This window comes from Homarus americanus, unplaced genomic scaffold, assembly GCF_018991925.1.
Source record: "Homarus americanus isolate GMGI-L3 unplaced genomic scaffold, GMGI_Hamer_2.0 scaffold25860, whole genome shotgun sequence".
NCBI lineage: Eukaryota > Metazoa > Arthropoda > Malacostraca > Decapoda > Nephropidae > Homarus > Homarus americanus.
This window is the reverse complement of record NW_024724693.1, coordinates 1034092-1057417: the sequence shown is the minus strand read 5'-3', so window position 1 is coordinate 1057417 and position 23326 is coordinate 1034092. Positions and strand designations below refer to the sequence as shown.

At 45.0% G+C, this 23326-nt stretch overlaps 1 protein-coding gene across 3 annotated transcripts in view; it reads right to left on the bottom strand.

Annotated features, from left to right (window-relative positions):
- Nucleotides 1–17492, bottom strand: part of LOC121864487 — a 34338-nt gene extending 16846 nt beyond the window's left edge. Inside the window, exons 1-2 of one of the 3 annotated variants that reach the window (XM_042363523.1) lie at nucleotides 16966–17492; nucleotides 12737–12891 (exon numbers count right to left, since the gene is read on the bottom strand). In XM_042363523.1, the coding sequence (XP_042219457.1) occupies nucleotides 12737–12891; nucleotides 16966–17065 (255 nt within the window). In that variant the 5' untranslated portion in view covers nucleotides 17066–17492. Of the gene's footprint in view, nucleotides 1–9352; nucleotides 9848–10445; nucleotides 10486–12736; nucleotides 12892–16965 lie in introns of those variants that run through there. The other 2 variants (XM_042363520.1, XM_042363521.1) reach the window with 2 other exon arrangements.
- Nucleotides 17493–23326: the final 5834 nt, after the last annotated feature.

Here is a 23326-nt window from a genome sequence, read left to right as displayed (position 1 = left end):
ATCCTTTCTGAATCGGAATTTATCCAATTTAAAGCCATTTGTTCTAGTTATTTCGTTATTACTGAGCTTCAGAACATCTTCCATTTTACCCTTGTTAATCCCACTTACCCACTTGAACACCTCTATCATATCTCCCCTAACTCTACGCCTCTCTAATGAATGCAAGCCTAAGCTTTTCAGTCTTTCTTCATATGGAAGGTTTCTAATATTATGGATCATTTTTGTCATTCTTCTTTGTACTCTCTCCAAAGAATCTATGTCCATTCTATAATAAGGACACCAGATACCAGATTGATACCAGAATTACAATGTACCCACGTGTCATAACCCTCGAGCCACTCTACCAAAGGTCAGAGGTTATGGAGTAACTATATGAAATTAAATAACTAGACAAAGCTAATGGAGAAAATAAATGAAGTAAGAAATTAAGAGAAAACCAGGTTGAAGAGTTTAAAAATTAACTACAGGGATATAAAAAAAAGACAAGACTAGGAGAAACGCAGCTCTTATAAATGACAGGGTATGGCACAAGTCTTTGCTTTCTAAACTTCCCTCTTATGGTTTCTCTCCCCAACTTTGTTTTCTAATTTCTAGCTTCCTTGAGAACCGTTCCATGGCAGTTGTCGAGGGATCGATCTCTCGCTCTTTCTCTACCAATAGTGGTGTCCCACAGGGTTCTGTTCTTTCACCTAACGGACAATGTTCGGTAGATTTGGCATCCTGTGTACTCATGAAGGTAGAATACCTCCACGTGTGTACCACCGGCAAGGCCATGGGCTCGTAACACTTGTCTTGCCTGCGGTGCCCACCGTTTCTCTGTGGATGTCGGTCACACTATAATAACCCGTTATAGTACATCCTTCTTTCCTCACAGAGCCAAACTGTGGAATGCTGTGCCTTCTTCTGTGTTTCAATACTCATACAATGTCTTTCTTCAAAAAGCTGGTTTTCCGGCATCTTCGTGGTGTAGATTAATTTAGTTGTTTTTCTTCCACTTTTAATTTCTTTTTTCTCTAACACCCCCCCCCCCCTAAACATGAAATTAGTTTTTGTCCTCTATCACTTCTACAGCGCTCATAACGTGTTGGTTGTCCGTGACTTTAGGTGCTACTTTTATGTATTTAAAATATGATAAAGGGGCGGGATCCTCCTTTGCTGCACGAATATGTTCCAACGGAACCAAGAAACATCATTAACAGAGACGAAATGTGAAAAGGACCTGGGTGTGTGTGTTGACGACGATCTGAAGTTCTCGGAGCACTGTGAGAAGAAGGTGAATCAAGCCACTAAACCAGTAGGTCTTATAAGAAGGTCGTTCAGATATTTAGACGATTCGTCCCTCGTAACGCTCTTCGAGAGACTGTCCAAGGAAAGCCACCAGACTGTTGCCTGCACTACAGCACCTCAGTTACCCAGAGATTAGAACGCCTGCGGTTGCCTAGCTTGTGCTATAGGCGGGCAAGGGGTGACTTAATGGAAGTTTATAAACATCTCAAGAAGTCATTACTCAGTCGAGGGGGAGCTGGTGGTACAGCAGTACCGTTCTTGCCTCGCAAGCGAGATGTTACGGGTTCGATTCCCGGGCCGGTGGAAGGTGTTTGGACATACTTCCTAGCCCCCATTAGTCCCTGTTCACCTAATAGTAAAGTAGGTACCTGGTGTAAATCGAAATTTGCGAATTTGTATTCAGGGAAAGTTGTTGGAACTTCCAATAACTTGATGCCAAAAAACATCGACTCTTCAGGCTTCTACGCCCTTAACTCACGAAACAAAGGCAAGCACGAACTTAGCATGCTTCCCTGTAAACGCTTAAGCGCTTCACCTTACACAGTCGTGGTCATACCTGGACTGCTTGACGCCCGCCCCACTAGAGGTCAAGCTTAAGGATGAAGAAACCACAAGTTCAGAAAACTGAAGGCAAGCAGTGTGTAACAGACGTGACCGACCGCCCAAATTGGTAACAGGCAGATCAGTGGCAAAGATGATAAAGTATACGTGGAAAGAAAGAAAACGGAGGAGCGATGGACAAAAAAGTTACCCCCAAAACGGTAACATTTTCTCTTAAAATACTTAGAGAAAACGATAATTATAGAGGAATAACTATTATTTTATTCCCTTTTCTAGATTGTAATCTAAATAAAGGCTCTCGTCAGCAGATTGATGTAACTCGATGACCTCAGCCGTGACAAAACTATCTTAATACTAAAATCAAACGTTGTAAATATAAACAAAATCAAAGCAGAGACTAATAATGAAAATAATGACGATAGAGGTGATTCGAGACACTCCTGGAATAAGTGAAAAGAACACTCACCCTACCCACAAACATGAGAGTACATCTACAAGGAGATCAGGATACTGGACGGTTTGCAAACCTTCTACTACAGATTGGGAATGGAACTTTCCCTGTTGATTCAGAAGGACAAATAATCATTCCTCAAGGATGTGGAAATGTTGTAAAGTCCTCAACTGAGCTCACTAACATGGTCTACCCAAACATTATCCACCACTACAAGGATCACAAGTGGCTGCGTGAACGGGTAATTCTGGCACCAAATAATGAAAATGTGGCTGAAATCAACATGACTCTACTCAGACAGCTTCCAGGCAGTGAGACCTCTTTCAAATCTGTTGATACAGTAATCGACCAGGACCAAGCAGTCCAGTACCCTGCAGAATTCCTTAATTCTTTGGAGCCCGCTGGAATGCCTCCTCACCACCTCACTCTCAAGACTGGAACTCCTATAATGCTCTTAAGAAATCTTGAACCACCAATCCTCTGCAATGGCACAAGACTGGTGGTGAAGAACATGATGTACTGGAAGCTACAATACTGACAGGAAAAGCGAAAGGAGAGGACGTTTTTATACCAAGGATACCTCTCAACACCACTGACCTGCCATTTGAGTTCAAGCGACTTCAGTTCCCGGTTAAAGTGAGCTTTGCCATGACCATCTACAAAAGCCAGGGACAGTCCCTAAAGATGGTTGGCCTAAACCTGGTGTTTCCTTTGTTCTCTCATGAACAGTTCTATGTTGGATGCTCCAGAGTGGGAACTGGCACAAATCTGTACATACTTGCTGCTAATGGCAAAACCAAAAATGTGGTCTACCTTAATGCACTACAGTGAGACAATGTGGAGCCTCCCGGAAGGTGGCGTCCTACCGTGGCCTAGCGAAAGAGCCGCCCGGAGGGCGGCGATTCCGCTAGTTAGTTATAAAAGTAAGTGAATTAGGTAAGGAGCAACAATAAGAACAATGCGGGAAACACGAAAAAACATGTAACAGGGGCACCACTGTGGTAAGGAAATCCGCGGGACGTCACCTCAGAGGCCTGCCTTGGCAACTTGGGCGCGCGCGGGAGCTTTAAATTGACAATTACGAGCAAATTGAGGTTTATTTCCTTTATTTTTCGGACCAAATGGGACCTATTAGGCAGAAAAAAAATCAGCTTTGCCTGACCAGGGGGTGACATACAGCATTCCAGCATCTGACCACGGACGGTTAAGGAACCGTGTGCTTAAAGGGAGGGTCCAGGCCCCATGGGCCCACCCCTTGGGTGCGCTAGTGCCTGCACTGGATACCTAAATCTGACGATTAAACTAGATTTTTTTATAAGTAAGGAAACATTACAAACTACTGAAGGTTTACCGCAGACCTCAGCTTGAGTGATTCTGGTGTAGCGGGAAGTAATTGTTTCTCCAGGCTCACTGTGCGTGTTTACCGACCGACATTATATCTAGACTACCTCTTAGCCATGTAATTTAAACACCCATTCGCCTCAGCTGTTTAGTTTGAGGTTGTTTTTTACTCAGATAGTTTCAGATTTTTTTTTATTTTGGCCCTCTGGTGACGAAAGGGTTAAACCATCGTCCCCAAAGGATTAAATTATCGTCTTAAAAAGGGTTAAATCGTCGTCTTCAAAAGGGGTTAAATCATCGTCCTCAAAAAAGGGTTAAATCATCGTCCTCAAAGGGTTCAAGGGTTACGTCTGCTCAGGGTCTGGTTAAGAGTAGAGCGCCCGCCTCCCAAACATTACTGTTACGGGACATACTGGTCTAGGGGTTATTGTAATGCTCCACAACACAAGGGAAGATAAACAGCAATATTCATAATACACTATAAACGGTTATAATATATTAAGTATTAAACATATTTACACTATATACACAAAGGTGAAAATGAGAGCCCAACTACAACTGAGAAACTAACAACATGGATAAAAGACATAAATATCTAATCTTCATAAGTGTTACCGATCACAATATGCTTTATAATTATAATCCTAATCCAAATAAACAAAGTAAACTTAGCTGTGAGGTGACCACTCAGTTGCACAAACACAAAACGCTCAGAGACACCGGATACGTGTACACAGATCAGATCAGAACACACCAGGAAACTCGAGTAGCGAGTTGGTCACACCTGCTGGTAGCCATACCAACTAACCTCTAGAGTTACCAGGTTGTTTATTACTCACTACAAGGACGTAAACATTGACACAAGTAACGCATAATTTACAGTACAACTATATCTTATATCACCGACAACAATACATATCACAATATAACAAAACACAAACATAATATAACACAAACATAACATAACACAAATATAACATAACACAAACATGATATAACACACGGAAGATAAACAAGAATAAACAAAGCTATGAATGATTAACATGTTCTTATGTTCCATGAACGAGCTGACTACCAAGGTCCCATTACGTCACTGCTCTCTTTCTTCAATAGTATTGTGTATATCTTGTCAGGTTTGGACACCAACACAGGCAGAGGATATCGTCTATTAACACCCAAACACAAGGACTTCTGATTTAGGTCTTAGGATATTCAGTATGCATTATAGTTCTTAATAATAATCACTATTTAATATATTACATACACCAGGAACCATCTAACAACAGCAGCAACACGACCCAGAGGTGGAGTAGAGACATACAGGTCGCTGGTGGAGAGAGAGAGAGAGAGACAAACAGAACCCTCTCCTTCTCCACCACATTTTTAATCAACACATACACACACACACACATCCCCTTTAAGTCTATGAGGATCAGAGAGGTGTATCAGAGTGTGTATAAGCCCTCTGGCGACACATTTCAGTTACACCTCACGCCTGGGTACACCTGGGCCGGATTTCACTAATATACAGACATTAGACAGACAGACCCTAACACAATTGGTAATTATTAAGGGATTTATCGTATTATTAGATCAAGATAACTGAATGTGTTAACCTGTTATCGAGGTAAGAGTGGCCCCAGTGATAACCTTGTCGGCGTGAGGGATAAGGTAGAAGGAATGTGGTGGTGGTGTTGTTGTTGTGGTGTTGTTGTGGTGTTGCTATTGTGATGTTGTTATTGTGGTGTTGTTATTGTGGTGTTGTTATTGTGGTGTTGTTATTGTGGTGTTGTTGCAGCGGAGATTGAAGTGTTTTACCGGTAACTCAGTTTCTTCATTAGATAATACCTGTTTATTCTGTTATTATTTCTCTCAATTCATTCATCTCTCTCCCTCCTTCCTCACTCCGTCTCACTTTACTGTCACCCTCCTTCCTTCTCCCTCACTATCATTGTTTTCCTCCCTTCCTCTCCCTCACTACCTCACTCTATCCATATTTCTCTCCTTCCCTCCCTATATCCAACCTTCTTCCGTCTCTCCTTCCTTCCCTCCTTTCACCTCACTCTGGGATTTGCTATGGTGGACGAGTCAACAATGATTTAAGTTGTTGTTGTGTTAATACTGAGAAGAATGTGTGTGTGTATGTGTGTGTGTGTGTGTGTGTGTGTGAGTGTGTGTGTGTGTGTGTTGCTCCTAAAATTGCTCCATCATCAAACTGTTCCTTGATCTCATCCGGAACAACAACCCAAACACACCTGCCTGGCGATACTCTTCCGCCAGACGAAGATCTTCTCTCCCATAATCCTACCTACCTTTACCCCCCACATACACCTCACACTGATACCCTTAAGACAACATCGACTGGCCAACTTTAGGTTAGTTTACGTCAGGTCAGGTCAGGTCAGGTCGCGATATTACAATGAATATTTTTCTTTTTTCCTTCTCGATAAAATTTCTGCATTTTATAAGGTAAAAATATTCTCGCCCTGTCATGTGTCATGTAGCCACCGACTGTGTCATGTAGCCACTGACTGTGTCATGTAGCCACTGTGTCATGTAGTCGCCGTACCTAGGTGGCAGGTGGAGGACTCAGTTACACCCCCCAAAGCTGATGCACTCGTACAGTTAGCTCGGTGCGTCACACACACACACACACACTTCAAAGTATTGACACCTTCTCGTGTGGTGCTCCTCCCTCCCACACACACAATGGAAAGAGTTCATAGACAGAGAGAAGAGCGATTGGTTGGTGTCCCTCCATTAAACAGGAACTAAGCGTATTGGACACCAGCTGGATGGGGACTATGTAATTCTGTGGACGGTGTTCCCGCTAGTTACTTGTGAATACGATCAAGGCGCTAACCAAGATGACGCGGCGAATAACTTATGGAGAAGCTCCTTGTGCCCAAGACGGTGATACGTGATTAAGTGACACGTCACAGGTACAGAAAGTTTGGTAGGGATACACACCGGTGTCTGACCTACACACACACACACACACATATACATACCATACATACCATACATAAGATACACACATACCATACACAACATACATACCATACATGTGACCTAGAATCTCTAACGGGGCCCGGTTTCTCTCGGCTTTCGATCTAGCAGCTGGGTACCAGACCGTCCGAAGACCGTCTTCAGCACTAGCTTCGGACAATGAGTACAGGCGATTAACACTGGTGTTGTCCGGGGACCTTTCAGAGATATGTGGAACAGATCCTAGTGATAAGATCTTCTCCTTGTTGCCTGTATACCTTAACGATGTGATGGTGTTTTCGAGTACAATAAACCAGCATGTAATCAGATTAAGAGTTGTTTTTCAGAATGAGGGAGAACAATCTAAGATTTAAACCTAAAAAGTGTGAAATCATGGCTTCCAAGGTGTCCGCTGAAGGTGTTACAGCTGATCCAGAGAAAGTTAGGGCACTAAAAGACTGGTCAGTCCCTCAGACAGTGAAAGATGTGCGGTCCTTTGTGGGATTCGCATCATTTTGTTGGAGTTTGTTAGAGGGTTTGCCCAAATAGCTGCTCCATTATATGAACTGATGCATGGGAAGTCTAAGGATCTAGTAGGTGGTGAGTGGGGAGAGAGGCAGCAACAGGTGTTCGAGAAGATGAAAGACGTGGTGACGCAGTCGCCGGTGTTGGCCTGTCCAGATTTCACCTCCATCTTAGAAATGGATGTCAGGTTCAGTGGGCTAAGTGGAGTGCTGTCCTAGATGAAGGATAGCAAGCTTCATCCTGTGTGCTATGGAAGCCGTGGCCTTACGAAATCAGAAAGAAATATGACACACTATAGCTCATGTAAGTTAGAGATGTTAGCACTCAAATGGGCAGTAGTGGACAAGTTCAGGGATTACTTGACGGGAAAACATTTCACTGTCTATACAGATAGCAACCCACTTAGTCAGAGTGAATGCTAAGCTAGGGACAGTGGAAAGTAGGTGGAATGCTGATCTAGAACAGTTTGATTTCACTATCAAGTACAAGACGGGAAAGAGCAACACGGTGGCAGATACTCTATCTATGACCCCTACGGAACAGGAAGGAAAGAGTGATGAGGAATACACGGCAATGAATGTCGTGGAGGAGACTGTAGCTGGAAGGAATGAACTGTGGACGGTAGATGGGCTGTGTAGGGAACAATAAAGCATAGAGTGTTTTAAAGAGATATGGAGATGGATGGCAGGAGAACTTCAGGAGAAAGATGCACAGGTGGAACTTCAAGATGATGATTTTCGTAGGTTGTACCGAGTGAGGCAGTCGTTGATAGTTAAGGAGGAAGCCGTGTGGTATTGGAAGAAGGGAGGCATGAATCTATGGAGAGCGGTGCCAGCATTACCGCCAAGGTTGCAGGAGGCATTGATTAAAGCATGTCATGATAAGTTCGGGCACCAGTGGCGGTATCGCACCCTTTCGCTTGTGTTAGGGTGTTTAGTCATCAGGTGAAATAAGCTGTGGGTGTCTAAACTTCACGTAACCCGCCAAAGAAAAATTACTTTGAGAAAGGGAGGTTGTGTTCGGTCGTAAATAGCTGAAGCCATTTCTCGTTTGTTGAAGTAGAAGTATTAAGACATTACCTGCCTGTTGGGGGAACCTTGATGGGGATACACTGCTGGGGGTTAGCAATGGCTGGTGTAATGTAGCCCCGGGTCCCTGAGCCCTAACACAGAGTCAAGGAATTGGGGAACACGATGAATGCGGATTTATAACACAACAATTACGATAAAATAGGAGAGTACTGCTCTCACATGCCTCTTCTTCTGTCCAACTATTAGATAGGATCTTATTAACTCTCCTCCTTTAGTTGATAATCTTTCTTCCCTTTCTCTTCACCTCAATGTTGCTTCACTCTCTCTCTTTTACAGGTACTTTAACGGGCAGTGCTCGGTGGATTTGGCATCCTGTGTACCGCCGGCAAGGCCGTGGGCTCGTAACACACGTCTTGATCGTGGTGCCCACCGTTTCTCTGTGGATGTCGGTTACACGAGAATAACCTGTTATAGTACCCTGTACATCCTTCTTTCCTCACACAGCCAAACTGTCTCACTTTAAAAAGCTGGTTTTCCGGCATCTTTGTGGTGTAGATTAACACAGTATAACCTTTTTCTTCTCTATTTTCAATTTCTTTCTGTTCTTATTTGTTCGCCCCTCAGGCCTGTTATGGTTCGTTTGACCTGTGCCCGGGTGGGTTAATTCCTGTAAAAAAAAATAGAAAAAAAAATAGTGAAGGTCTGCAGGGGCCACAGAATCTCAGTTGTGTCGTGCAGTTACCAGCGGTCTGGGGGTGTCGACAACCTGCCAGACACACGTTCTTGCTTGCTCGTGCACCCCTGCTCTGAACACAAGATCTTCCGTCTATCTTCCTCCTCTATACATGTAGTGATGTAATGTTTAGTAAGATATATTTGTATCGATGCTGCGGCAAGTGTACACAGGAGACATCATCTGTAGCGTCCTTGTAGAGTTAGACCTCAAACAGACGATCCGCCATGACAAGAAGAGTGTCCCTCATCACAAGTAAAATACTGCAACATATCTCAGGCGAGTGTAGGGAGGAATGAGGCCAAGCGGTGCAAGAAATCTTACATAAATTAGAAATGGAATTCGCGGGGTTGTGTGAGTGGATGTCGGTGTGTGTTGGGAACTGAGGATGACAAGTAATAAAAAAAACAAAACATTGTCACTGATCACACTTACGTCTTGGAGGCTTCGACCGTAGTGGGCGCCCGGCAGCTCGACGTACTGCAGATAAGGGTCTTCTTCTTCTTGTTTGCCGAAGCCCTTGATGAGGTAAATAAAGGGACTCCAGATTTTGTTCAGGTCGACAGGGATGGGCAGGACCCCACCAGCATACAGTATCACGATCTTGAGGAAAGCAATAGCGAGGAGAAACATCTGTGCCGCCGACAGCTCACCTAGGGCGAACCCGAGTGTGTTGCTGGGGGTGACGGACACACTAGTTATCACTCCACCAGCGGGTTCCTCCCATAGTGCCAGGAAGAGGGCCAGGAACAACAGCGTCCACAGTCCACGGTCACCCTTCATCTCTCTCTCAAAGTTTTAGCTTTTCCACGGGGACTTAAACTACCTGTAATAGCTTCAAGTGTCGTCCGAGATAAGTTTTAAGACAGCGAGGTGTTGGTGTTTCACTTCTCGATCTCTCACCTGTAGCAAAAAGTGTCAACAAAAACTCTGAAATTTGACGCCACAAATATATTTACACGGACATAGTAGTCGACCACCTAGTTCGATCGGTTTACCCACCCACCACACTGTAACTCAGCCACCCACCACTCTGTAACTCAGCCACCCACCACACTGTAACTCAGCCACCCAGCACAGTAACTCTCAGCCACCCACCACACTGTAACTCAGCCACTCACCACTCTGTAACTCAGCCACCCAGCAACTCAGCCACTCACCACTGTAACTCAGCCACCCAGCACACTAACTCAGCCACCCACCACTCTGTAACTCAGCCACCCACCACACTAACACCACCAGTAACTCAGCCACCCAGCACACTAACTCGGCCACCCAGCACACTAACCAGCCACCCACCACTCTGTAACTCGGCCACCCACCACTGTAACAGCCACCCAGCACACTAACTCAGCCAGCCACCCACCACACTGTAACTCAGCCACCCACCACACTAACTCAGCCACCCACCACACTGTAACTCAGCCACCCACCACTCTGTAACTCAGCCACCCAGCACACTAACTCAGCCACCCACCACACTAACTCAGCCACCCACCATACTAACTCGGCCACCCAGCACACTAACTCAGCCACCCAGCACACTGTAACCACGACCGCCGCTCACCACACACTGAAGCCTCTCCAACACAACTAGCGTCTCCGGCGCGGGCAACGTTGCGCGTAATGATTCACACACACACACGCATATATACATCGCTGTGTGTGTATAGCGTATATCTTCATCTAAATCTTAACAAGTTTGATGTATTCTGGAAGTATTTGACTCCATGTGTGTGTTAAATATACAAGATATACACACAAATATACTGAAGGCACTGTATACAGGATGACAGCCAATCACGTATGCATATTGCATCATGATTCTGTATTCAACACACCAACCAATGGGCAGAGAGAGAGGCTTGATGACGTTACGGTATTATTACTAAGCTCTGATTGGATAAAATATCAATGGAACTATGTAGTATTGTGACCTTATGACGACATAATGACGGTCCATGATCCCTACACAGATCCAAAACACAGGTCATAGGTCAAAAACACAGGTCATGGGTCATAGTCTCGTAGAATACAGTAATCACGTATGTAAAAATTAGTATCCAAAGTTAAAAATCACAGAGGTGTTTTTCCGAAGTGTTGTTTAAAAATCCACCATCATTGCCCAACTTGGAATATAATTTTTTTGAGTATTTCTTTATTAATTCTCTAAGTTATCGAAGCCAAATTCACCCAGTAACGGGATATAGTTAACGAGTGATAGGCTTTGTATACAGTCGAAGATTATGTTAACTATTATTGTGTTTTTATGTTAAATGAAGCAGTTAGTTGTATTCTTGCATTTCACTCCCCGATATATTTATCATGTGAACCGGAACCAAGCGAGCGTGTGTAGGTCCCGGTACAAGGTGGTGGTCCAGATGTGTGACTGGCGGTACCTCTTGATTGCTTGTACCTCGGGGATGCATGGTGTAGCTTTGGTACTGTAGTGTGTGTGTGAGAGAGAGAGGAGGAGGGAAGGGTGAGAGGAGGAGGGAAGAGGTGAGAGGAGGAGGAGGGAAGAGGTGAGAGGAGGAGGGAAGACAATAGTCACAGCGCATCATTAAAACACTTCATATTTACCTTCAATACATTACAAATACAAAATGAACCGATTATTAATTATTTTGTATTTGTGTATTCAGGATTTCAGACTCACTGCAACGTGAGTCTACTAATAACAGTGTGGCGTTTGTGGTGTCAGTGTGGCGTTTGTGGTGTCAGTGTGGCGTTTGTGAGATGAAGCCTTGTCGACAGTAATGGTAGTTATGGGTCACTTTCAACGATATTTCTGGTTTTCTGTCGTTATGCAGAACCTATATTACGTGTGTGTGTGTGTGTGTGTGTGTGTGTGTGTGTGTGTGTGTGTGTTATCACATTCAAGGGGTCAAGTCATCGTCCTCAAGGGGTCAAGGTACTAGGTGCAGGATCAGCGTACAAGGATACAGTACTAGGGCCGGGTACTAGGGCCGGGTACTAGGTGCAGGATCAGCGTACAAGGATACAGTACTAGGGCCGGGTACTAGGGCCACCATAACAACACCAACCCAACACACAAAGCCTCGCTACCTGGAGCTGGTATCATCTGTCACAGCTGTCATCAGGCTTTCACCAAACACCCACGGCTGACGTGTATACCTTCCTATTACCTCCACCCTGACGGAACTCCTGATCTGGCCTCCATGGATGACAGGAACGTATTTTTTGCCTCCTGTTCCACGCTATTATTAAGTAAATTCCACGTGTATGGGGGCATTGTAGGCACTAAATTGTTCTTGGAAGCCTTACAAACCCCCTCCCTTCCCCTTCTTCCTCCTCCTCCTCTCCCCCCTTCCTCCTCTACAGTCTTCCACAATATTCTTACCAGTCTCTCCTCTTCCTCCTCCTCCTCCTCCTCGTCTTCAGCCTTCCATAATATTTTTGCCAGGTAGAGGGTGAGCCAGAAGTGTTTACAGTCAGTACTCACTGTAGATGGGAGGGTGTGTGTGTGTGTGTTAGGTAGAGGGAGAGCCAGAAGTGTTTATAGTCAGTACTCACTGGAGTGTGTGTGTGTGTGTGTGTGTGTTAGAGGGTGAGCCAGAAGTGTTTACAGTCAGTACCACTGTGGATGGGAGGGTGTGTGTGTGTGTGTTAGGTAGAGGGAGAGCCAGAAGTGTTTACAGTCAGTACTCACCGTAGATGGGAGGGTGTGTGTGTGTGTGTTAGGTAGAGGGTGAGCCAGAAGTGTTTACAGTCAGTACTCACCGTAGATAGGAGGGTGTGTGTGTGTGTGTGTGTTAGGTAGAGGGAGAGCCAGAAGTGTTTACAGTCAGTACTCACCGTAGATGGAAGGGTGTGTGGGTGTCGTCGTGTTCGTCGTCCGAGGTTGATGTTCATGGGAATGAGGCCCACAGCCCACATCAACACGAACACCACCGTCGACACAGCTACCAGACTAAACTGCATCAAATTCAGCTTACCGAAGTCGACGAAATCTGAGGATGAGACGAGATGTTTATGGTTACAGCTTATATCCTGACTAACCTGTATACGTCTTGTGGATTGTGTATTATTGGATTTATACAGAAGGTGTTTGGCATAGTGTATCGAGATGTAAAACTTATTGATTAGTTCAAATTAATAATACTAATCAGACTCAAACGAAAGTATTATCTCGTGGTTTTCCCATGGTGAAGGAGGCCAAGTTGTCCCGTAGAGAGCGCCACTCCCTCCTACCAGCAGCTCGCCAAGTTGTGGTCACTCTGCTCCTCTCACCGTCATTAATGGCGCCAACAAAAACAACACCTCATTATGCTGCTTAAGTGTGATAATAACTCAGCAGTCAGCATAGTTGTTGCTAATGTGACCCTTCCAACTATACTCCGCCTCAGGTCACTTGACAGTCTTCTGAACTGGACCACAGACAGACAGCCATAATTGACAGTGTATTAAATTGGATCCAAAACATCCTGATGCAGTGACTGTGCCACAACACAAGATGCAGGAGTCTATCTCGATCATTAAACTAAAGCAGTCGGGTAAACACCTGAGATAACCCTATTGGCCCAGATACCTAGGCTTAACTCTGGCCCATCTAGGTTGACACATGGCCACTGTAGGCTAACACATGGCCACCTAATGACAGAGCAACAGCCAGCATGTGACGACTGCATGGTGTCCTTCGTTAAGAAACACATGTTGGTCGAGTGCCCTAGTGCGAGGGACCTCAGGAGGCTGCATCTCTCCTGCAGGTCTCATGGAGGTGATGGTTACTGCCGCCTGTCCTTGGTTCTCGGAGCAGATGTAATATTTTCAGAGGATTTTATTAAGAGTTTTATGAGGACGCTACCAAACCCTCATCCACAGTATTCAGGAAAGTTTATTAACAGAATAGTTGTGATTAGGGTTGTTGTATCCTACGTGTAGGGTCTTGCATTTCGTAATGTTAAAGAGTATTTACCATTCTCGAGACACGTTTAAACAGCTCATTCAGGTCTTTTTGCATTGTTTGACATCCTCTTGACTTGTTATCTTCCCAAATATCCTCGTGTTGTTGCCAATTGTCCCCGAGCTCTTTATTGCTGTTGGTGAATTGTCAGTACAGGGATTATGTACACACAACTATACTGTTACTCTCTCGAGGTTCTGTGCCTTCTTTAGTATCTCCTCCTGTGGACTGAGCGTTGACCAAGTCTCTCTACACTTGTGATGTACAACTCGTCTACAAAGTCAACCACATTTCTCAGGATCTGTTTGACTGGTGGTTCATTACGTTGTTTCTAAGCTTAGCTAATAACAGTTTCCGTCTCCCCCGACCACCTCTTCCACTGTTCGATAATTAATCATAATTAATGGTTTTTGTCCAGCTTATGGGTAAACACTCATTTATCCCTTAAGGTAGTGACTTATCAATTAAATTAGTGGTAGAGGTGGTGGGGTGTCAGCCGCTCTTAATAGGGGTGTAGGTGTGGGGTCCTGGAGGTGGGGTCCAGTGGGGGGGGTGTGGGGTCCAGGATGTGGGGTCCAGGGGTGTGGGGTCCTGGGGTGTGGGGTCCTGTGGGGGGTCCAGGGGTGTGGGGTCCCTGGTGTGGGGTCCAGGGGGGTGTGGGGTCCAGGGGTGTGGGGGGGGGTGGGGTCCTGGAGGTGAGGGTCCAGGGGGTGGGATCTAGGGGATGTGGGGTCCAGGGGTGAGGTCCAGGGGTGTGGGGTCCAGGGGTGTGGGGTCCAGGGGTGTGGGGTCTGGGGATGTGGGGTCCAGGGGGTGAGGGGTCCTGAAGGTGTGGGGTCCTGGAGGTGGGGTCCAGGGGGGGGGGGTAGGGGATGTGGGGTCCAGGGGGGTGTGAGGTCCAGGGGTGTGGGGTCCAGGGGGGTGTGGGGTCCAGGGTGTGTGGGGTCCAGGGGTGTGGGGTCCAGGGGGTGTGGGGTCCAGGGGGTGTGGGGTCCAGGGGGTGGGGTCAGGGGGTGTGGGGTCCTGGGGGTGTGGGTTCCTGGGTGTGTGTTCCTGGGTTCCTTGTGTGGGGTCCAGGGGGGTGTGGGTTCCTGGGGGTCCAGGGCGTGTGGGGTCCGGGGGTGTGTGGTCCAGGGGTGTGAGGTGTGTGGTCCAGGGGTGTGGGGTCCTGGGGGTGTGGGTTCCTGGGTTTGTGGGGTCCAGGGGGTGCGTGGTCCAGGAGGTGTGGGGTCCTGGGGGGTGGGTTCCTGGGTTTGTGGGGTCCAGGGGGGGGTGCGTGGTCCAGGAGGGGTCAGGTGCCTATAATACACGTTTTCAGTTTACTGGTTCAGTTACCTCACTGTTAATGTTCCACGATACAACTCTCGCTGTTACCGTTGTTGTAACACACTAAAACTTCACGACTTGATGACCTGGCACCGCGGTGACCTGTGATGCACGAGTTACCAGGTCATTGATTTTCTCTCGTTCATTATCCCTGTTTCTTATTGTAGTGCGTTGGTCTTGGTGTTACTCGGTGTCTCACCAGGATAACTTTGGTGGTATTATTAATTCATTGCCCGAGTCTTAAAGTCTTCAAATGTTTCGAATGACAATTGTTTTCTTAGCAAGGCCCAGCACGGCACATCTACACACGTGACACTACACGCTATTCAATTACTCTAGAATATATCTGTAACTGCGCCAGTGTTGGTCAAGTTTGATCTTAAATAAGATGGTGCCGTGACAACACTCTCTGGCAGGTTATTACAACACCTCACAACTCTCACTCCAAAGAAGTTAGCGGAGATAGTTTTATTTTACTCGTGGAGTCTTTATCTTGTGGGCTAAATTATAATACAGAACCATCTCTCGATAGTTTAAACCTATTTAACAAACATTTTCTCAGCGTATAATGTCTTATCAACAAAGGCTTGAGTTACACCACGCAAAGAAACCATTTTCTTTAAATGGGTCTTCAAGGGAAACTCTTATAAACATTTGTAACCACTACTAAAGACGCTGTTGACGTGGATATTTGGATTCAGCCTCACTGACTCACTCCAGAAGTAAACATGAAGATTTACCCTGACAATGAAGCTAGCCCGGCTTAATATACCATGGGTTTTATGAATCAGTCCAGGCGTCATGTATCACACACACTGGTCGAGATAAGACAACCCTTTGGTACTACTGTCACTCAATCACTAGATATCATTCATATAAACCACAGATTTCTTTCTTAATTATAATTTTAACATGGAACGAATACAGACACAGTACTTAACCACGAGATTATACTTTTGTTTATGTTTCACTTTTCCCTGGGTGTCACAAGACGTATTCAATACAAATGTAAAGAACAATATTTCAAGACGAGCAAACATACATCATTTACATAATGGTCATTTAATATTGTGAATTTTACATCTAATAACAAACCTGACTAAAATCTCAATAAAGTAAAGTAAAATATCGAAAAAATAAAGACGAAATAAGTGAAAAGACGAGGACATGATTCTCAAACATTCCTGATACGTGACACTGTAAGACTGTACTACAAGTTTGCCTACAGTGTAACACAAAGAGCTACATCCAATTACTACTTAGACTATACCTACCTAGATACAGTCACTTAAGGCAGATAGGTCTTTTAGTTAGTAAGAGGGTCAGAAGTCTTGTGGCTAGTAAGAGGGTCCGAAGTCTTGTGGCTAGTAAGAGGGTCAGAAGTCTTATGCCTAGTAAGAGGGTCAGAAGTCTTGTGGCTAGTAAGAGGGTCAGAAGTCTTGTGGCTAGTAAGAGGGTCAGAAGTCTTGTGGCTAGTAAGAGGGTCAGAAGTCTTGTGCCTAGTAAGAGGGTCAGAAGTCTTGTGGCTAGTAAGAGGGCCAGAGGTCTTGTGCCTAGTAAGAGGGTCAGAGGTCTTGTGCCTAGTAAGAGGGCCAGGTTTTGTGCCTAGTAAGAGGGCCAGAGGTCTTGTGCCTAGTAAGAGGGCCAGGTCTTGTGGCTAGTAAGAGGGCCAGGTTTTGTGCCTAGTAAGAGGGCCAGAGGTCTTGAAACTAGTAAAATGCCAGAGATATTATGATTAGTACGAGTGCCAGGATGTCGTGACGTCAATAAAACTACCAGGAGGAGTGCCACTTACCGCCTAGTTCTATCTCCGCATCTTCGAACACTGCCTGGCACTGATCGATGAGGAAGGCCGGGGATAGCGCCACCCCCCACCACAACCACCAAACATCCATTTTTCTTCCTCTTCAACACTGGGGTGGTAATATATCACTATTGGTAGTTGTTTGTGTTGCCAGGTTATTATTTCACTTCACTTTTTGATACATAGGATAAAATCAATAATATCAGTTCACTTTTTATTTTCATATCACCAATAAAAACGGAAGTGAACCAATTGTAGTATTGAGAAAATATTGAAACAAAGTACTACTTATTTCACGTATTTTCTAACATCACTATAAATTAAGTATGTCGGATGCACTTGAGGTACACGAAATAAACATAAACCGATGTATTTGATTAATTTCGTGGTTCTCGCTGTTTACAATCACATGTCACCGAGTTGTAATTGATATCGGAGAAGTTGAGTGTTGTAGGGTGAGGCTGGCTAGGGTTGGGGGGTTCTTCCTCCTCCTCCTCACCTCCGTAATCTTCCTCTCACCTGTAAAGAGAGAAGAGAAAGTTGTTGTAAAAAGATAAAATAATTTTGTTTTGCGAGCTAAGTGTTATGGGCTTCAGAGGGTTCATCTTCGGGTATCAATATAGGGGTGCGTCTCAGGGGTTCGCTTTATGGGTTAGGTATTGTGATTTATCTTATGGTTTCAATACAGGGCAGAACAGGTGTGAGGTACTCTTGCGGCAGGTGTGAGGTGTGGTGTACATTACTGAATATCCTTGACCCACCCCACACCCCACATACTCTCCCACACCCCTACACACTACACACTCTCTCCCACGCCCCTACACACTCCCACATACTCGCCCACACCCTTACATGCCCTTACACCAAAGACTATAAATGGAAGAGAGGAACGTTCTAATTAGAGTAACTGAATCGAAGGTAGGCGTTATAGATACCAGATACCTCAATAATAGCGCCATCTGTTGGCATAGTCCATGCTTACTTCTGACGTCAGAGGTAATGTATGATGTCATCGATGCTTTTCAATACTAAGAAGACTATTTACTTGTATTATAGTTATCAATCTTTTATAAACCTACAAATATGAATTACAGTATTTGAGAATTTTTTTATAATATTTGTTTCTTTAGAACATCCTACATCTTCTATTTAAAACTGATTTAAGTGTCATATATCACAATTATTTTTCTAGTCTTGTCTTCAAACAAATCTATGAAATATATAATGTTTAGTTTCATAACATCGTTGAGTAAACAAAGAAAACATTCTTAGAGATTACCTTCATTACTTTAATCTTTATGTCAAGTTAAATAGAATTTGGCTCTACAGTACAGTGCGGTAGAGGCAGCACATGCAGCTCAACCCTACTACAAACACTTACAGTAGCTTAGAAATGTGAATTATCATCATCGAGGTGTGCCGCCATCACACTAGACTGTGACTGACCTAACCTCTCATGTTGCCTGAGTAGACAGTTTGTCATACTCAAGATAGACATAAGGTGAACATGACTAAGCATTATAAACAAAGTCACGCACCATGCACAGACGTCACACTAGATGGAGGTGCCAAATAGCGATTATGACTCATTTTTATCGTCCTCTCCTGTTTTCGATTTATGGTCTTTGCCTAAACACTCCCACACCCCCACACATCCCCATATACTTCCCACACTCCTACACCCTCCACACGCTCCCACATCCACGCCCCCACCACGTCAGGGGCTCGGGGTTCGAGTCAGAAATACTGATGGATGTCAAACTTATCCCATACAATACCTGGTTCATACTCCAGGGTCCGGCAGATGAGACGGTACCAGCCCTAGTTGCTGACTCTCCGTCCCACAAGACTCGATAAACAATAACATTCCAAACTGCTCCAGAATAAGTGGTTCTTTGTACCAGGTAAGGATAGCAAGGGAGGCGAAGACAAACCCCAAAGGATTCTACCAAATGTATCAAACTAAAACACGAGAAAAGATTGGACCAATACGGTCAGACTCCGGCGAGCTCACTGATAGCGACGGAGAAATGAGCAATAATCTGAATAAATATTTTTCAACAGTTTTCACCACCGAAAATTTAAACATGATACCCGAGGCACCGACTCTATTCAGAGATAGTGAAGAAAACAAATTAAGTGAGATAGTAGTGACTAGTAACGATGTTAGTAAGCAAATAGACAAACTAAAGCCTAATAAGTCACCTGGTCCCGATGAGATATTTGCCAGAGTATTAAAGGAATGTAAGGAAGAGCTTAGTATGCCCTTAGCAAAGTTGTTTAACATGTCATTAAAAACAGGTGTAGTACCAGAATCCTGGAGGATAGCGAATGTAATACCGATTTTCAAGAAGGGGGATAGATCACTATCCTCTAACTACCGCCCAATCAGTCTAACATCAATAGTAGGCAAATTACTGGAAGCAATCATTTCAAACTCTATTCGAAATCACCTGGAGAAGCACGGATTGATCAATGATTCCCAGCATGGCTTCACAAGCGGGCGTTCTTGCCTAACTAATCTATTAACATTCTTTTCATCAGTTTTCGAATCGGTGGACGAGGGGCACAATTATGATGTGGTATATCTCGACTTTAGCAAAGCCTTCGACAGAGTCCCCCACGAAAGACTAATTAGAAAGGTAGAAGCTCATGGCATCAAAGGTAACATCCTTAAATGGATTAGGGCGTGGTTACAGGACAGGAAACAGCGAGTGAGCATTAACGGCACTAAGTCCCATTGGAGCAACGTCACAAGTGGAGTTCCCCAAGGCTCAGTACTTGGACCATTATTATTTATTATATACATAAACGACATAGATATCGGCATAGACAGCAACATAAGTAAATTTGCTGATGACACTAAAATAGGACGTGTTATTAAATCTGACGAGGACTCAGCAAAACTACAGGAAGATCTAAACAAATTTTCGAATGGTCTGAAAAATGGCAGATGAAATTCAACGTGGACAAATGTAAAGTACTCAGTATAGGAGATGTAAACAGGGAAACCAGATACCAGATGAACAACGATGCCATAGAGAAATCCGACTGCGAGAGAGATTTAGGAGTAATGATAAGTAGGAACCTTAAGCCAAGTAAACAATGTGTTTTTGCTCGTAACAAGGCTAATAAAGTACTTGGGTTCATACAAAGGAGTGTTAGTTACAAGACTAGCGAGGTCATCCTAAAACTGTATCTTGCTCTAGTGAGACCACACAGGATTACGCAGTTCAGTTCTGGTCACCGTATTACAGAATGGATATAGAATCCTTGGAAAGAATTCAGAGGAGAATGACAAGACTAATCCCGGGCATTAGGAACCTTGAGTATAGAGACAGGTTAAAGCATCTTAATCTGCACTCCCTTGAGACGTAGAGCGAGGGGCGACCTGATAGAGGTGTATAAATGGAAGTCAGGGCTAAACAAAGGGGATATTACAAAGGTACTCAAACTATCCAACCAGGAGCGAACTCGTAACAATGATTTTAAATTAGACAAATTTAGATTTAGGCTTGAAATAGGTAAACACTGGTTTGGAAACAGAGTAGTGGATGAATGGAACAAGTTACCAAATATCATCATTAACTCGAATACGCTGAATTGCTTCAAACATAGGTTGGATGCTCATATGAGCAATAGGGGTTGGGTGTAAACGGGACTGCCCAGTATGGGTCAATAGGCCTGCTGCAGTTTCCTCCATTCTTATGTTCTTATGTTCTTATATCAACACCCGAGGACGAGTTACTACACCACCTGAACACCACACCACCCGGTGTCTCTATGATCAGCCCAGGCCCGGGCCATTAACTGTAAACTATAATAATTTGTATGTTCAATCATTGTTCCTTCTTTCAGTAATGAAAGCTTTTGTTAAACGACCCACCCACCCCATGTCTTTGTATGTAATAAGTCATTTTTGTCCAATGTATATTTTCAGCCTTCGGGCAGCCGACTTTTTCAATAAACCGTTAATTATTATTATTATTATTATTATTATTATTATTATTATTATTATTATTATTATTATTATTATTATTATTATTATTATACATACACACGCGCACTTTTGGCAGGTAAGTGGAGAGAGTACATGTGTGGTAGGAAAATGTTATCAGTTCAAAATATATAAAACATTGCAACAGAGACGAGAGCGTCCCGATTACAGAACAAGGGAGATATTGTTGGAGAGAGAGAGAGTGTGTGAGTTAGAGAGTTAGAGAGAGAGTGTGTGTGAGTTAGAGAGTTAGAGAGAGTGTGTGTGAGTTAGTGAGTTAGAGAGAGAGTGTGTGAGTTAGAGAGAGAGTGTGTGAGTTAGAGAGAGAGTGTGTGTGAGTTAGAGAGAGAGAGAGTGTGTGAGTTAGAGAGAGAGTGAGACACACGGGCCATACTATAACACTCGGCTGATAAACACAACACAGATATCTCTACAAAAAAAAACTTACTTCAATAACCACTTAAGCATAACCTAACTTGACCTGACCTAACTTTAATGGATTAAATGATAGGTTAAGGGAGGGAAAAGGTAAACAAAAAGTTATTGACTCTCTGGTTGGCTGCAGGATTAGTTGCTGGGTCCCGTGCTGTTTGTGAAGTTGTATGAGTGGTAGTGTAGGTGTTAGTGTGGTAGTGAAGTAGTGGTGTAGGTTAGGTTAGGTTAGGTTAGGTTAGGTTAGGTTAGGTTAGGTTAGGTTAGGTTAGGTTAGGCCAGGTCAGGTTAGGAAGTCTGTTGAACGATGTTATTTATTTATATTAACTTTGTCTAAGGCTCTCACACGATCACCAAGACACTTACCTGGTCACCAAGACACTCACCTGTTCACCAAGACACTCACCTGGTCACCAAGACACTCACCTGGTCACCAAGACACTCACCTGGTCACCAAGACACTCACCTGTTCACCAAGACACTCACCTGGTCACCAAGACACTCACCTGGTCACCAAGACACTCATCTGGTCACCAAGACACTCACTCACCTGGTCACCAAGACACTCCTGGTCTGAGACACTCACCTGGTGCAAGACCTCATCTGGTCACCAAGACACTCACCTGGTCACCAAGACACTCACCTGGTCACCAAGACACTCACCTGGTCACCAAGACACTCACCTGGTCACCAAGACACTCACCTGGTCACCAAGACACCCACCTGGTCACCAAGACACCCACCTGGTCACCAAGACACCCACCTGGTCACCAAGCCTCCCCCTGGTCACCAAGACCTCACCTGGTCACCAAGACACCACCTGAGCACTACAGTATACCTCTGGTCCCCGGCGTGCAAGACACTGGCGGGTGCGGCCCTCACTAGTGCACGAGCAGGACTCTGACCATAAGTATGTGAGTCTACCTCCATCTCTCTCTCTCTCTCTCTCCTCTCTCTCTCTCTCTCTCTCTCTCTCTCTCTCTCTCTCTCTCCAAGTTCCCTCCCTCTCTCCCCCCATCTTATTCTCATATCCTCCCCCTCCCCATCTGTCGTCCCAAACATCCCTCCCCACTCTCTCCCCATCTTATCCTCATATATCCTCCCCCACCTCCCCATCTGTCGTCCCCAACCTTCCCTCCCCCTACACCTCTCTCCCCATCTTATCCTCATCTCTCCTCCTCCCCATCTGTCGTCCCAACTCCCTCCCCCTCTCTCCCCATCTTATCCTCATATATCCTCCTCCCCTACCTCTCTCCCCCATCTTATCCTCCTTCTCTCCTCCCCTCCCCATCTGTCGTCCCAAACATCCTCCCCCCACCCCTCTCTCCCCTCATCCTGCGGTCTGAAGAAGATTACCAACTAATGGATATATTTTGTGAGGTTGGGACGTATCTATACCCTGGAGCGATGTCCTCGTTCTTGGGTAGGCGGAAGAGGAGGGGTCGTGAAGAGGAGGAGGAGGGGTCATGAAAGAGGAGGAAGGGGTCGTGAAAGAGGAGGAGGGTCGTGAAAGGAGGAGAGGTCGTGAAGAGGAGGAGGAGGGTCGTGAAGGAGGAGGAGGAGGTCGTGAAGAGGAGGAGGAGGTCGTGAAAGAAAGGAGGAAGGTCGTGTAGAGGAGGAGGAAAGGAGGAGGGTCGTGAAGAGGGAGGGTCGTGTAGAGGGAGGAAAGGAGGAGGGTCGTGAGGGAGGAGGAAGAGGATGAAGGTACGCTCCCAACAAGCAACAGCGTTATGAACAGCAAAAACAGTTGACCGTTAAGACAAGAGGCGAGTGGAGGGACGGGGAGAAGGAAGGAGGGAGGGAAGGAGGGAGGGAGGAGGGAGGGAAGGAGGGAGGAGCAACCATATATGGGACAGGGTAGGATGTCTAGTGCCTGTACCGACAGACAATAACTAACCCATGACACAACCCTAACACACCATT